General features: G+C 38.3%; 1 protein-coding gene across 1 annotated transcript; it reads right to left on the bottom strand.

The window, feature by feature from the left end:
- Nucleotides 1–6,545: 6,545 nt before the first annotated feature.
- LOC115731722 lies at nt 6,546–13,920 on the bottom strand. Its single transcript, XM_048273480.1, has 4 exons — nt 13,794–13,920; nt 7,454–7,526; nt 7,251–7,377; nt 6,546–6,817 (listed from the first exon to the last, which is right to left on the bottom strand). Exons 1-4 carry the CDS (start codon nt 13,918–13,920, stop codon nt 6,692–6,694), a joined length of 453 nt encoding a protein of 150 aa, XP_048129437.1. The 3' UTR covers nt 6,546–6,691.
- Between the last annotated feature and the right edge of the window lie 279 nt (nt 13,921–14,199).

Raw genomic sequence — 14,199 nt, 5'->3', positions numbered from 1 at the left:
CAATTCTTCTTCTAATTTTGCCTCCAAATATTAATTGGTCGTTCCAATTCTATCCCAAAAATATTGCCGCAAGTTTAAAAAAATGGTTAATAATTCTCATTCAGCCTTGTAATACTCGCTTACTCCCAGTTAATTGAGTTTAATGTGATATCGAAATTCCTTTATAATTAGATTGTAATAGGTAGAGCACCATATGATATCGGTTGGGCGTGTCATCACTAATGACAAAAGAAATTTAGATGAATTGCACTTGCAAATTAGGAAAAGACAGAAGACATTGTGCAAACACAAGGGTGTGCTTAATTTCTCCCTATTTAATTAGGCCTAAAAAGAGAAGGGAAATGCCAATTTACGCCCATCAAAAGCATTAGAATGTCATTTTGCTCCTTTCGCCCAATATGCAAGAAGATTTACTCATCAAAATTTGTTGCTCATACAGTTTATAAATCTAAATTCGCTAACATCACCTACATGGAATAGCAAATATGAGAATTTTGATTGCGATGCAGAAATTTATTTATTTATTTTCTTTTTGTTTTTGTTTTATGCCATTGGCGGGACAAGTGAAAGCGGTATAGAATTTTTTGATTAGATTTTGGTGAGTTAGCGTAAAGCTAACCAATTTCCGACGATTGAGGGACCAAATTGTCACAAATTTAAAAGAAAGAAAAGGTGAATCGACTTGGGTTTGACCCTTTCTCATTTTTTGAGTTCTCTGAAATCGTCTACCGAGGCGGGTAAATTTGCCCGCGTCAATTTCGTCAAAGATTCCGTCAAAAGTAAAAACTGTCCTCCTCCTCTCTCTCTCTCTCTCTCTCTCTCCATCTCTGCTAGAGCAGGGTAAACGCTTGGGCCCGCGCCAAGAACGAGCCCGTTTCAAAACTGGCCATGCCCTTTATGGGCCTGGTGGGGTCAGGCCCATGGTCCCTAATGGGCTGACCCAGGCCCAATAACTTTTCTGGTAGGCCAGGCCACTTGGTCCAGCCCAACCTTCAAGAAATTTTGGATTTTTGCTTCTTATCGCTGTAGAGCACCCTTATATATATAATCCCATCACTATCCTCGCCAGCATTCGGATTTCCACACCATTTTATCCCACCCCACGCTATAATATCAAAAGTTCTAAAATTTCCACGAGCATACTTCATGATCGTAAGAAAGATAAAAACGTAGAGAGTAAAATTGTGAGTAGCATCACGTGATGTTCTTAATGCATCAGGCAACCTCTTTTATTGACTAGAATATACACTTGACTACGTTTTTTTTTAGTCAAGAACTCCAAGTAAAATGAAGGAACTTACCAACCAAAATCTTCATCAAATGTGATGATTAGCAATGCATCCTTGTTCATCTCCATTGCCTTTCGTGCCATCACCATGATATCCCTTAGTTGCCAATCGTGGTTTGAGCTTTCCTAACACGATAGTATTTGCGCTACCGCGAGAATAACAGTATCTACGATCACTTAATCGTTTCTATTTTAATATTTAGATACTTTAACGCTCCCCTTCAAAGTTGGCTCTTCATTTAAACTTTTTCTCATGCTTTCTCCATAAATGACAAAAAATAAAATAAAAGAAGAAGTAAAGTCCCATTAACATCGTGCAAAGAGCGTACGTAAAATGTCCTTGGAGTGTAGTTGCATTATAGGACTTCAAGAGAGCACCACAGTCCAATGCTATTTGCTAGCGGTTTAAATGTTCCGGCCGGTCAAGGGCATTTTTTTTCCAAAGACAATTTAATCGAAATTTTCGTTAAATTAGATTAAATATTAAAAAAGCTAAAATTTTTCAAAAAGAAAAAAAAAATTAAGAGATGGGAGGGCTGCGACGGCCGCCCCATCGGACAGCAATGGTCGGCGACCCTTTCCCGAATCGGGAGAGAGCCGCGACCCTCTCTCAGATCTAAGCGTGGGGCAGCATGAGACTCGGCCTCTTACGAGCGATCGTGGTGGTCTAAACACCGCGCAAGGCCAGCTCAACGTTGATCTCGTGCATGTAGCACTTGACGCACGTACAAGAGAGGAAGAAGGGCTCGCCCGCTTCATCATCACTGTCGGAGTCGGTGGCATTCGGGTCGGTGATAGATATCGGGAAGACCTGGGTCGGCTCGGGCGGATTGTTCTTGCATACGGCTCTGGTCGGCTTCTTTGTGATGGCTCGGTGCTCGATGTACTTCACTGGGTTCAAGAGCGTTTGGGCGAAGGATTAGCCGCGGTGGCTGATCGAGAGCGAGAATGCCGACTTTGGCACGGAGTTTCTTCATCGGTTCTTAGCGGCTGAGAGTAGTTACCATCCTAAATTCAAAGCGCTTGTGCGGGATTAATTACGGGCTAATTATTTCGGGTGCTTCTTTTTGTTCCTTTTTAAAATTTTAATGCCTTCAGAGACCATATAATACTATAGTTTTCTCTATACGGAATCATCTCATATTTGCCCCTATAGTTATATGCTAACCAATTTCTTGGATCAATGTACATTAATCATATAAACTTGCACAATTCTGCACAATTGGTCTTGCTTAGTAATCCTGAGTTTGCCTTGTGGCCCTTTCCTTTCTCCTAAACAGCAAAGAAACGCTATTTCTAGCCGGGCTCGCATGGCCGGACACGTGCCGAGCTCGAGAAATACTAAAAAGGAAGAAAAATATAATTAATATTTCTAACGACTTCTCACTTTTTATCCATTTCCTTATGTAACCCCCCATTTTCGGGTTTTTTTCCAATTTAATTTTTTGAAAAAAAATATTTACTAGTTTAGGCCTCACTCAGCGGTTGTGTTGCCGAACAGTCATCTTCTTGGGCCCAAGATAGCCGCTCGGGCAGTGGGCTTGCGAGCAAGAAGCTGGGCTTTTTTTTTTTTTTTTAATTTCATTTTTTTTAAGTGTTTTAATTATTTATATTTATAATATTTAGTTTATTTCGTATTTTTTTTAACATGTTTATATTTATTTTATTTATAGTTTTTTTTCTTGTGAAGCTTATCTTTATAACATAATTAGTAATAATTAATATAAAAATTATTAAGATCTATAATTAATAACTAATGTTGTAATTATGTAATTAATTAAAAATATTCATAAAATAAAATTGGTAAGATATATGAAATTAAGGAACCCCCTTCTTAATTCAATATCTCTATAACATAATCAATCGAAAACCCATCTAGACGATCACGAATCGCAAAAATTGCCATTAATAAATCCCGAAAATACTAAAAAAAATAGGAAAACCATCTAGACGATCCCGAATCGCAAAAATCCATCGTTCATCACCGCCATTGGCGGTGAATATTGATTAAGACGTCGTTTCGCTTCAGCAGACTAAATTTGAGTCTAATCCGATGTCGTTGACCCGATCCGCCGATTCTTAACACATCATTATTTCGCCTTTCGATTAGATTTCCGTCTATCCGATCCATCTAGAAATGCACTACTAATACATTCTGCATCACTCTAGCAAAACTACAAAAGCCGATAAAATTTGTCATTTATGAAATGTAGGGAAAATGGCAAAAGAAGGGCTTTTTTTCAATTTAATTTTAAAAAAAATATTTACGAAATGACATCTAGATCCTCGTCCTCCTTAATTTCATATATCTTACCAATTTTATTTTATGAATATTTTCAATTAATTACATAATTACAACATTATTTATGAATTATAGATCTTAATAATTTTTTATATTAATTATTACAATTATGTTATAAAGATAAGCTTCGCAAAAAAATTATAAATAAAATAAATATAAACATGTTAAAAAAATACGAAATAAAATAAATATTATAAATATAAATAATTAAAACACTTTAAAAAACAAATTTTTTAAATAAAAAAAAAAGAAGAAAAGGCCCTGCCGAGCGAGGCCCAAATTTGTAATTACTTTTTTTAAAAAATAATTTCGTAAATATTTAAAAAAAATTAAATTGGAAACCCCCCCCAAACCCATTTTCTCATACTTTCACAGTAAATGAAAAAAAAAAGTGAAGTCTCGTTAACAGCGTGCATAAATCGTGCAGAGAGCATACGTAGGACATACATAGAGTGTTTCTGCGTTACGGGATTTCAGGAGAATGCCATGGCCCAATGTCATCTCACTCTCTAACAATCGAATTGAAGATCAAGGTCGTCGCTACAGAAACCATCATACCTCCATCTCCGACACCAGACCACCTGAAGAATTTCAAGCTCTCCGTCTTCGATCAGCTCACTCCCATCCTCTACACCTCCGTCCTCCTCTTCTACACCTTGAACGCAAGCGCTTTGTCTCCCCACCGATTCAGTCGTCTCAAGTTGTCACTGTCCAGAGTGCTCGCTCGATTCTCACTACAAAATAACACGCCTTTTGCGACTAATTTTACGACGAAAATTTTGCCAAAATTCGTTGCTAATGTGTGTTGCAACGAATTTTGCGACGACATAAACTTTCGTCGCTAATACGGCGTCGCAAAATTTGCGACGGAAATTTGCATATTCGTTGCAAATTTCCGACGAATTTTGCGACGAACCTCGGGTTATCGCAAATTTGCAACAGAAGTCGGGTTCGTCGCAAATTTGCGACGAAGAGTAATTCGTCGCAAATTTGTGACGAATTTTGCGACGAAAATTGTGTTCGTTGCAAATTTGCGACGGCGACCCTATTCGTCGTAACTTTGCGACGAGGGTAATTCGTCGCAAATTTGCAACGAATTTTGAGACAAAAATGGGTTGTCGCAAATTTGCGACGAATGGTAATTCGTCGCAAATTTGCAACGAATTTTGAGGCGAAAATTGGTTGTCGCAAATTTGCGACGAATGGTAATTCGTCGCAAATTTGCAACGAATTTTGAGACGAAAATGGGTTGTCGCAAATTTGCGACGAAATTTGCTATCGTCGCAAAATTCCTGGCAAAACACATTAGCGACCAATTGTGGCGAAATTTTCGTCGCAAAATTCCAAATTTGCGACGTACTTCGCTTTCTGTCGCTTATTAGTGACCGATATACGATTTTTTATTTATTCTTTAGCGATGAATTTAGCAACGAAATTTTTTAATTTTTTATTTCCGAATTTAAATCTAATTAAAAGAAAAATTAATTCTAAAATTTATAGTTACCATTAATTAAGCAAGTAATAAGATGTAAATATTATAATAATATAATATAAGATACATTGATCTGTTTCAATTACAAGAAACTAGGAGATCTCCTAGTGCTCTAATCATACAAGTGCATTGTGATAACTCAAAAGGAGTCTTGACGAGGCAAAAAGCAAAATGTAGGGGCATCGGGGTCTTTGATCCCCAAAAAGTCTCCTTCGCTCAACATCACTCGGATCCTCGATCATAATCGTCAATTTGACCTACAAAGAACCGGAAAATTGCAACAAGTATGCATATCAATCCGAACATAAAGTCGTTGCTAAAGCAAACCAAAGGCATTCACATCAATCATAAGTCCGTCAATAGAGCACAAGAGAAATAGGATATTCTCAGAACACTTGAGAAAAAGGAAGCATAAATAGATTAGTTTCATAGATCTATCTGAGTTGACATTCTAATTAATGCAGGGAAACAGTGTGCAATAATGGCACGGAATAAAGAAAAAAACTTCAGCCGATGCTCAGGGTAATCTTCAAAAAATTTGGTAATCATCTGCAAGAAAAAAAAATTAAGTAATCAAACAAACAAATAACCAAGGTAAAATTTTCAATCTAAGCTAAATCGCGCTCGAGTTTGAAATGCAGAAATGAAAGTCCACAGCATTAGGTACAATTCCATCAAGTACATCCCATCAAGTACGTCCCAAACCCATGGTTGGGAACTCACAATCACTAGCGAGAATTGCCCTCTCCCTGGCTAAAGGCCATAAAATATCCACTACCAGCATATATCGTTGATTCAAAATAAAACACCAAACTTTAAGATCAAGTAAAAGACCAAACTTTAAGATCAAGTGCTACCCGACTTCACAAAGTAAAATTTAGGCTTAAAGGAGAGAAAAATTAAAATCCTAACTTATAAAAAAACAAAATACTTTCTTCAGAAATTTAAATTGATCGTGTACCATGTCTTCATCTCCACCTCCTTCCTCCACCTTCTTGTTTAACCATTGATAAGACTTCTAATTAATTCATCATCATCAGAAATCTCGTCCTCATTGTGTCACCCATCATTTTGCCCATCACCTCTTTCATTAGTGGGAGGTACAGGAGGAACCCGTTCGTCATTTAGATGGAGGTGTTGCATGACCATTTGCATCCGAGACCGCATTTGACACTCGAAGGATTTATATCGCTTGTCCATCTGTTTGATTTGCTCATCTTTACGTGCAAGTTGGTCTTTGACCAATTTAATCTCTTCATCCTTCTCTTCAAGCAAATGTCTCGGTTGGGTCATCTCGTCCTCCATACGTGTCCTCTTTGAAGCAGCCATACTGGAGGACGAACTCCCGGCCGCCTTTCCTGTGCACACCCTTGACATGGATCCCGGGCCATATATTTTCCCACCCATTGCCTTCATCCACAATGCCTGTTCGTCGATTGCTGAAAGTTCATCCGCACTCCCACTTTCACCGCCACTAGCCGTACTCATTAACAGCTCATCATATTTTTCCTACATCAACAAAATAGATATGAAAATTAAATAACTGCATATATCTAACTACCATAAACATTGAATGCATTCATGGTTTTCAAACCGTGTTTCCATAAAGTCAAAAATACATAACCTTACATACCTTAATACATTTCGCTCGGTTGTTAGTCCATGTCTTATCTTTTTTTTGAAATGTTCGTTCAAATGTAGCAAAATACGTCGGCTCCATCCCCAATTCATGTGCCTACAAAATTGAAACACAAATGAGCAATTAAATTAAATTAAATTAACCGACCACATATTTAATAGAACTTACCATCCTTTTTCTATGCTCCGCAACGTTGATGGAGCCCCCAGCATACGTCGCGGACCCTTCAGAAGAACAAGAAGCTCGATTTTTCTTGTTCTGTTCACTCCTTCCCTTATTTTTTTCACTTTCCCAACTTGTCTTCATTTCCGCCCAATCGTCACCGGTGATAAAATCTGGCTTCACATTTTGTGTCTTTGCTCTATTCATCACATTGCGAATGTGATCACCAGCTTATTTCTTAAAAATTCTTCTAATTTCGTCATCATCCAATTCCTCCCATCCGAACTTTCGCTGTAATCAATGGGAAAACAACTGATTTCATTTATGTCGAACTTAGTTTGTGAGAAAACAAAAGAACAAAACTTACCTTGAACTCATTCCACCACAAATCCTTCACTTGTCTTGGAGCGGCACTATAACTAATCCACAACCCCCTCCAATAGTTATTCACAATTTTATTAAGTACCCGCACCACCCGCGGAGCGTCGTCGAATCTGCAAACAAGGACAATGTAATTCACATCCATATGTAAAACCAAACAAATGGATGACCATAAAAAAAAGTACTTACGAATCTCCAAATGGCCTTATCACGGTCCGGCTATCTTCTTCAAGTGTGCTTCCCCTATCATGTGAGTGTTCCACTGAAGAAGGTGGAACAGAAGCACGTGGAATTGAAGTAGATTCAAGTCAGATGGTTCCTTCAGCATGTAGTGGTTGAGAGTGAGAGGAAAGGGCCGGGGACGAGCCGGAGGAAAGGGCCGGGGACGAGCTAGGGAAAAGGGCTGGGGACGAGCTAGAGGAAGGCAAAGGTGAATGGGAAGCGCCTGGTCTTCCTTGTGAAGATGTACCACGGATGTGACCTCCACGCTTATACCGACGATTAAAAAGGTTAGACAAACATAAAAAAAAATAAGAACATGTATTAGGGACACATAATGACGTACATCATGAAGCTTACCATTTTGTTTCGTAGAGTAAGTGAGAAGCGTAAAGAACTTGCTATCACCTCTAATAAATACGAAGCTCTGACACCAAAGGAACTTATTGAAATCTTGTAGTCATCAGATTCGATGAACAATAAAGAGGAGCATATTACATGACATTATATACTTGCCTATTTTTGTTTGGTTTTTACCAAACAAGCCTTTCGATCAAAGAGAGTCCTTGAATAGGGCTAACAATATCTCTCTTACATAGAATGAATACAATCCAATCGATAGTACCTTCGTTATATAGTCATTATGTAAATAATTTAAAAAATTGAAAGAAATTATTTATCTCATAAGCTATAGATACCAAGATTGAAACCTGTGTTTTACCTCTTCAATGGTTAGATTTAGATGAACGTATATCATAATTGGCACTCCTATATAGTAAGCAGCTCTTCCTTCCGATTCAATCTCTGACTCAAGACAGGCAGCTATGCAGCCAACACTCCCACAAACTTTTTTGGGGCACAAGGGAAAATCATTAAGTACTAGATAAATGTACAAAAGAATACAAGAACAAGCAGAAAATGATAACCATTTAGCAGGCACATGGGAAAATGGAAGGAAAATTTGTTATAAAAAAAATGACCATTATCACAAGATGAAACGAAGGCAATTCAAAGCTGAGATGCTCATTGACCTTCCGTGCATGCTGCAACTAATTTTTCACGAAGCGGTGGTCCATTCTATGTATGTACAACTTCACTCTTTCATTGTAAACCATGCTTTAACACCGTCATTGATCGCATCGCCTTCAACAAATAGAATGTATCAAAAATTGCACTTGGCAAAAGCACAGTGCTTTCGACTAAAAGGAATTCGTCTTTTAATGCAAAATTTGTAAATTTGAATCCCAATGTCTTTACAACATCATTCAATCAGCTCTTAGCGTAACAAATACCATTTTTATAAACTGTAAACATCACGATATTATAGATCTACAGAGCCAACAACGGTAGCATTAAGGAACTTGGGACCAATTCTCGAGTCCTATTTAGAGCGCTCTGCATACCAAAATTGACAGAAAACCTATGAACAAGAGCAATTTCGAAAATGAAAACCCAAGAACGGAGATCTGTTTTTTTTTTTTTTTTCGGTAGTCGCATGCTAATTCACGACACAAAATCGATATCACCAGACCAAAAGCTTTCACCTCAAGCTCGAACAATGCGGCGAATAGAAAGAAGAGCAACAGATCTGAATAACATAATGCCTATACATCCATCCCAAAGTAGCCACCAGATCCGACTCAACCGAGAACTCATCGTCACAGGCAGATCTCAAAAAGAAGGGAAAGGATCGAAAAATTTTCAGATTGAATGCCGCAACACGATACATCTAAACAAGAAATTACCTGGTTTTCGTGTGCAGCAGAGTGGACCCACAACACCAAAATTGAGTGGCGAGCGGCGAGCAACGAAGGAGATCGAGCGGCGAGGGCGAGAGAGCTTGAAGGAGGCGACCCAAGGAGATGAGGTGAGGAGGCGAGTTGAGGTGGCAAGAGGAGGCGAGCCGAGGGAGGCGGCGAGATGAGGGCCTGAGGGGAGGGTGGCAGCGACGAGGCGAAGATCGGCGTGGAGGGGACGGAGCGAGAGATAGACACGGGACGGAGAGGAGTTGGAGAGGAGACGCGCGACAACAGAGCAAACTCAGCAAAGAGAGATTGGAGAAGCCGCGAGAGTGACCTAATTGGGAATTAACCCTCTTTTTTTTGCGACGAAAATCGCCTTTCGTTGCAAACATTTGACACGAAAAGAGCATTTCGTGGGAAATTTTGCGACGACATAGATTTTTCGTCGGAAATTTTGCAACGAAAAATTTTTTTGTTGCCAATGTTGTGACGAAAATGATGTTCGTCGCAATTTTTTGTGACGAAATGCTATTTTCGTTGCAAAATTTGGGACAAAAATTGCCTTTCGTCACAAAAATTTGACACGAAAAGAGCATTTCGTGGGAAATTTTGCGACGAGCTAGATTTTTCGTCGAAAATTTTGCAACGAAAAAATTTTTCGTTGCCAATGTTGCGACGAAAATGATGTTCGTCACAAATTTACTGCAACGAACATCATTTCGTTGCAATTTACTGCGATGAAAATAGCCTTTCGTTGCAAACATTTGAGACGAAAATAGTTATTCGTGGGAAATTTTGCGACGACTTAGAGTTTTCGTTGCCAATGTTGCGACGAAAATGATGTTTGTCGCAAATTTTTTTCCACGAAATTCAGATGTCGTTGCAAAATTTGCGACGAAATGCTATTCGTTGCAAATATTTGTGATGAAGTGTAGTTCTCGTGGAAAAATTTGTGACAAACGGAGAAAACAAAAAAAAAAACCTAGCCACAGTATAAATAAGGCCCAAAAAATTTTCGGCCCAACTCGCCGCGTCACGAACTAAATCTCAATTTTTCTCCACTTTTGAGCCACACAAAAATATATCAGGTCCTTTACCAAAAAAAATATATATATATATATATATCGAGTCAAGTGATGAACCGGACCAAATACATAAAATTCAAAACATATTTAACAATAACCATAATAATTTATAATAATAACAACAACAACAACATAAAAGTCGTCACAAATGTGCGACGAATGTCCTATTAGTGAAAGTGTCAGAAATGCTAATCTTCATCTTCGTCTTCGTCTTCATCTTCGACTTCGTCTTCATCTTCGTCTTCATCTTCGTCAAGACTATCGTATTCAGCCTCTGTCTCGAAATCAGATTCTTCAACGCCTTCTACATTTGATTCGCAAATTTCATTTGGATCCACATCTATCACAGCTCCGCATGGATCTCGTAAAGTCGGAATGTTATATTCTTCAACTTCAATAATGTTACAAACTTCCTCTTGTTGATACGCTGTATCCTTCCAGTGTTTCTCAATTTTTCTTCGTGCTTTGGTTTGACATACAACCCACCAATCAGCTTTGTCGCGTTTCAAACTAGGATACGGTGCATAATATACTTGAATTGCTTGTTGTGCCAAGACAAATGGTTCATATTTCATATACTTTCTCTTGTGATTTACTTCAACCAAATTAAACTTCGTATGCACCTTCATTCCTCCGATGGGGTCGAACCACATGCACTTAAATAACACAACTCGTATTAGTGGTCCAGGGTACTCTATCTCTATGATTTCATCCAACAAGCCATAAAAATCATCTTTCGCACTACCACCATTAGATGACCGAACACACACCACTATTCATTGTGGTTTTTCCCATTCCGTACTCTCGAGTGTGAAAATTGTACCCGTTTATGAAATATGCTGGCCAAGTTCTTACCATTCTTTTTTGACCCCATGGTAAATGATACGGCAATCCTTGATCTTCGACTTGATCATGTGTACCGTGAACCTAAAGTCACACATGCAAAGTCAATCATATTTTTTTAATTAATGATTTATAAAATATTAATAACTTGCTTTTTGTCCATAGACAACTTACATGTATTTTGAACCATGCTGCAAATTGTTCATCGCACAAACGGTCGAACTCATTTGGTCGTAGTCCATACATTGAAGTTCGAAAAATCCTATCAACAAATACCATATATATATATATATATATATATATATATATATATATTAGCGAATGTTTGACACACAATAAATATATTTGCAAAAGTACACTTACTCGAAGTATGGCTTCACTTCCGGACTGTTCAGCAAAATATATGTATGGGTTGCCCGCCATTCTTCGTCCGTTAAGTAACGAGACTTATATGCGCCGCTTGATCGACCAAGATAATTGAAAATAGAGAATGATTTGCAATTGGGATCAATAGGCCCCTCATCATTTCTTCCTGCTCTCCACCTCTTGCACCGCACGTGCGGCTCAAAATAGTATGATGCAAATGTTGTCACTTCTTCCATAATATATGCATTACAAATTGAAGCTTCAACACATGCCTTGTTCTTCGCTTTTCTTTTCAAATGATATAAGAACCTAGTTCCAATAAGGAAAAGTTCATCAAAACATAATAAGTGATAGAGTAATTTCAAATTTATAAAAAAAATATATTTTACCTCTCAAATGGATACATCCAGCGAAATTGGACGGGACCCGCAACTTTGGCCTCAAAAGGCAAGTGAACTAAAAGATGCTCCATTGAATCAAAGAACGATGGAGGGAATATCCTTTCTAAGTTGCAAAGAATGATTGGAATATCTCCCTCCAACTTCTCCATGTGTGACACTTTTAATACTATTGAGCAAATATCAAGAAGAAAATTATTTAACTCTGTGATGGCACCCCATACAAAGTTTGGTAGAAGTTCCTTGAAACCTATTGGAATTAGTCTTTCCATAAATACGTGGCAATCATGGCTCTTCAGACCTGTCAATTTGCATTCATTGAAATCAACACATCTCCCGATGTTCGAAGCGTATCCATCGGGAAATCGTATAGATTTCAACCAGCGACAAACAACCATTCTCTACTCCCTGTCCAATGTGTAAATTGCTTTTGGTTTTGGTCCCCTATCGCTTGCATCCACATCTAGTGCTGGCCGATCACAAATGACTCTCATATCTTTTCTTGCATTCAAGTTGTCTTTTGTCTTTCCAGTGATATCCATCACAGTATTCATGACATTATCGAAAACATTCTTTTCTATATGCATGACGTCAAGATTATGACGAATAAGATGAGTCTTCCAATATGGTAAATCCCAAAATATACTGCGCTTAGTCCACTTATGTGCGCTTCCGTACGCAATAGTCGTGCCATAGGGGTTTTCAACAACGATCGAAAAATCATGCACTCGCTCCCAAATTTGATCACCAATCAACCTCAATGGTGGAGGTGTTCTTTCAATCGTATTCTTGATGAACTCTTTCTTATTCCTTCAGAATGTATGATTTGTCGGCAAAAATTGTCTCTGACAATCAAAATAGCTGGCCTTCTTACCGTGCTTTAATCTGAATGACTTTGATCTCTCCATACATATCGGACATCCTAAGATCCCAGCTGTACTCCATCCGGATAACATCCCATAAGCTGGAAAGTCATTTATCGTCCAAAGAAGTGCAGCTTTCATTACGAATGTTTGATCGGTAGAAACATCATACGTAAAAACACCTTCATCCCACATTTGTCGTAACTCTACAATCAATGGTTACATATAAACATCTATCAATTTTTTCGGATTTTACGGGCCAGGCACAATCAACGTCAAAAACATATAAGGTGTCTTCATGCACATACCAGGTGGCAGATTGTACGGAGTTAGGATAAGCGGCCAACATGAATAACTTTTTCCCGATTTTCCAAATGGGGCAAATCCATCAGCACAGAGACCTAACCTAATGTTTCGAGACTCCATCGCAAACTCGGGATATGTTCTATCAAAATGTTTCCATGCTTCTGCATCCGAAGGATGACACATCAAACCCTCATCGATTTCATGATTTGCATGCCAATTCATGTGTTCAGCGATGGCTTTAGACGCATAAAGCCTTTGCAATCTGGGGATTAAGGGCAGATAAAACAATTGCTTACATGGTCTACGCTTCTGATAACGATCCCGCCTCCTTCTAATCTTGTACCTCGGCTGGCCACGAAATTTGCAAGATTCGGCATTTTCATTATCCCCCCAATAAAACATACAACCTGTACTACATACATCAATCCTTACCACTGGAAGACCTAAGTCATCCATTAGCTTCTTCATGTCGTAAAAATCACCTGGCATGATATTATCGCATGGCATTGCTTCCCGCATTACGTCAACAAAAGAGTTGAAGCAATTCTCGGACACATTATGCTCTGCCTTGATGTTTAATAGTCTTGCTGTCACCGATAACCTAGTATGGTTGTCACAACCTGCCCATAAAGGTTCATCTGTTGCTTTCAACACTTCACAAAACTGATTAGATGTAAAAGTTTCATTGTACACATTCTCATCAAAACCTGTTACTTCTGCCTCTTCCATTTGTGATGCATAGCTATTACCCACTTGTTCAAATGTAGGAGCAAAACTAGTATTCCCATATTTCGATTCAGAAACAAAATTCTGACCAGCTGCATCAATCACCATTCTCCGATATGGGTTCAATTGATTATAATAGCTACATTCCTCTCTAATTGAAAATTGGTCACTTGTTCCATATGCTTCATCAAATATAAATTGTTCACCATGGCAAGTCCAATTATAATAGTTCGGAATAAACCCAAATCTACAAAGATGTTATCTAACTTTGTCACACGCATGAAATTTATTATTACTGCACCTTTTACATGGACACCTTAACTTATTTCCATCCATCAACTCAAATTTACCACTAGCAAACTCCAAAAACTGTTCCAACCCGGTACG

This window comes from Rhodamnia argentea, chromosome 2 (genome assembly GCF_020921035.1).
Source record: "Rhodamnia argentea isolate NSW1041297 chromosome 2, ASM2092103v1, whole genome shotgun sequence".
Classification (NCBI taxonomy): domain Eukaryota; kingdom Viridiplantae; phylum Streptophyta; class Magnoliopsida; order Myrtales; family Myrtaceae; genus Rhodamnia; species Rhodamnia argentea.
This window is presented reverse-complemented; position numbering and strand designations above follow the sequence as displayed.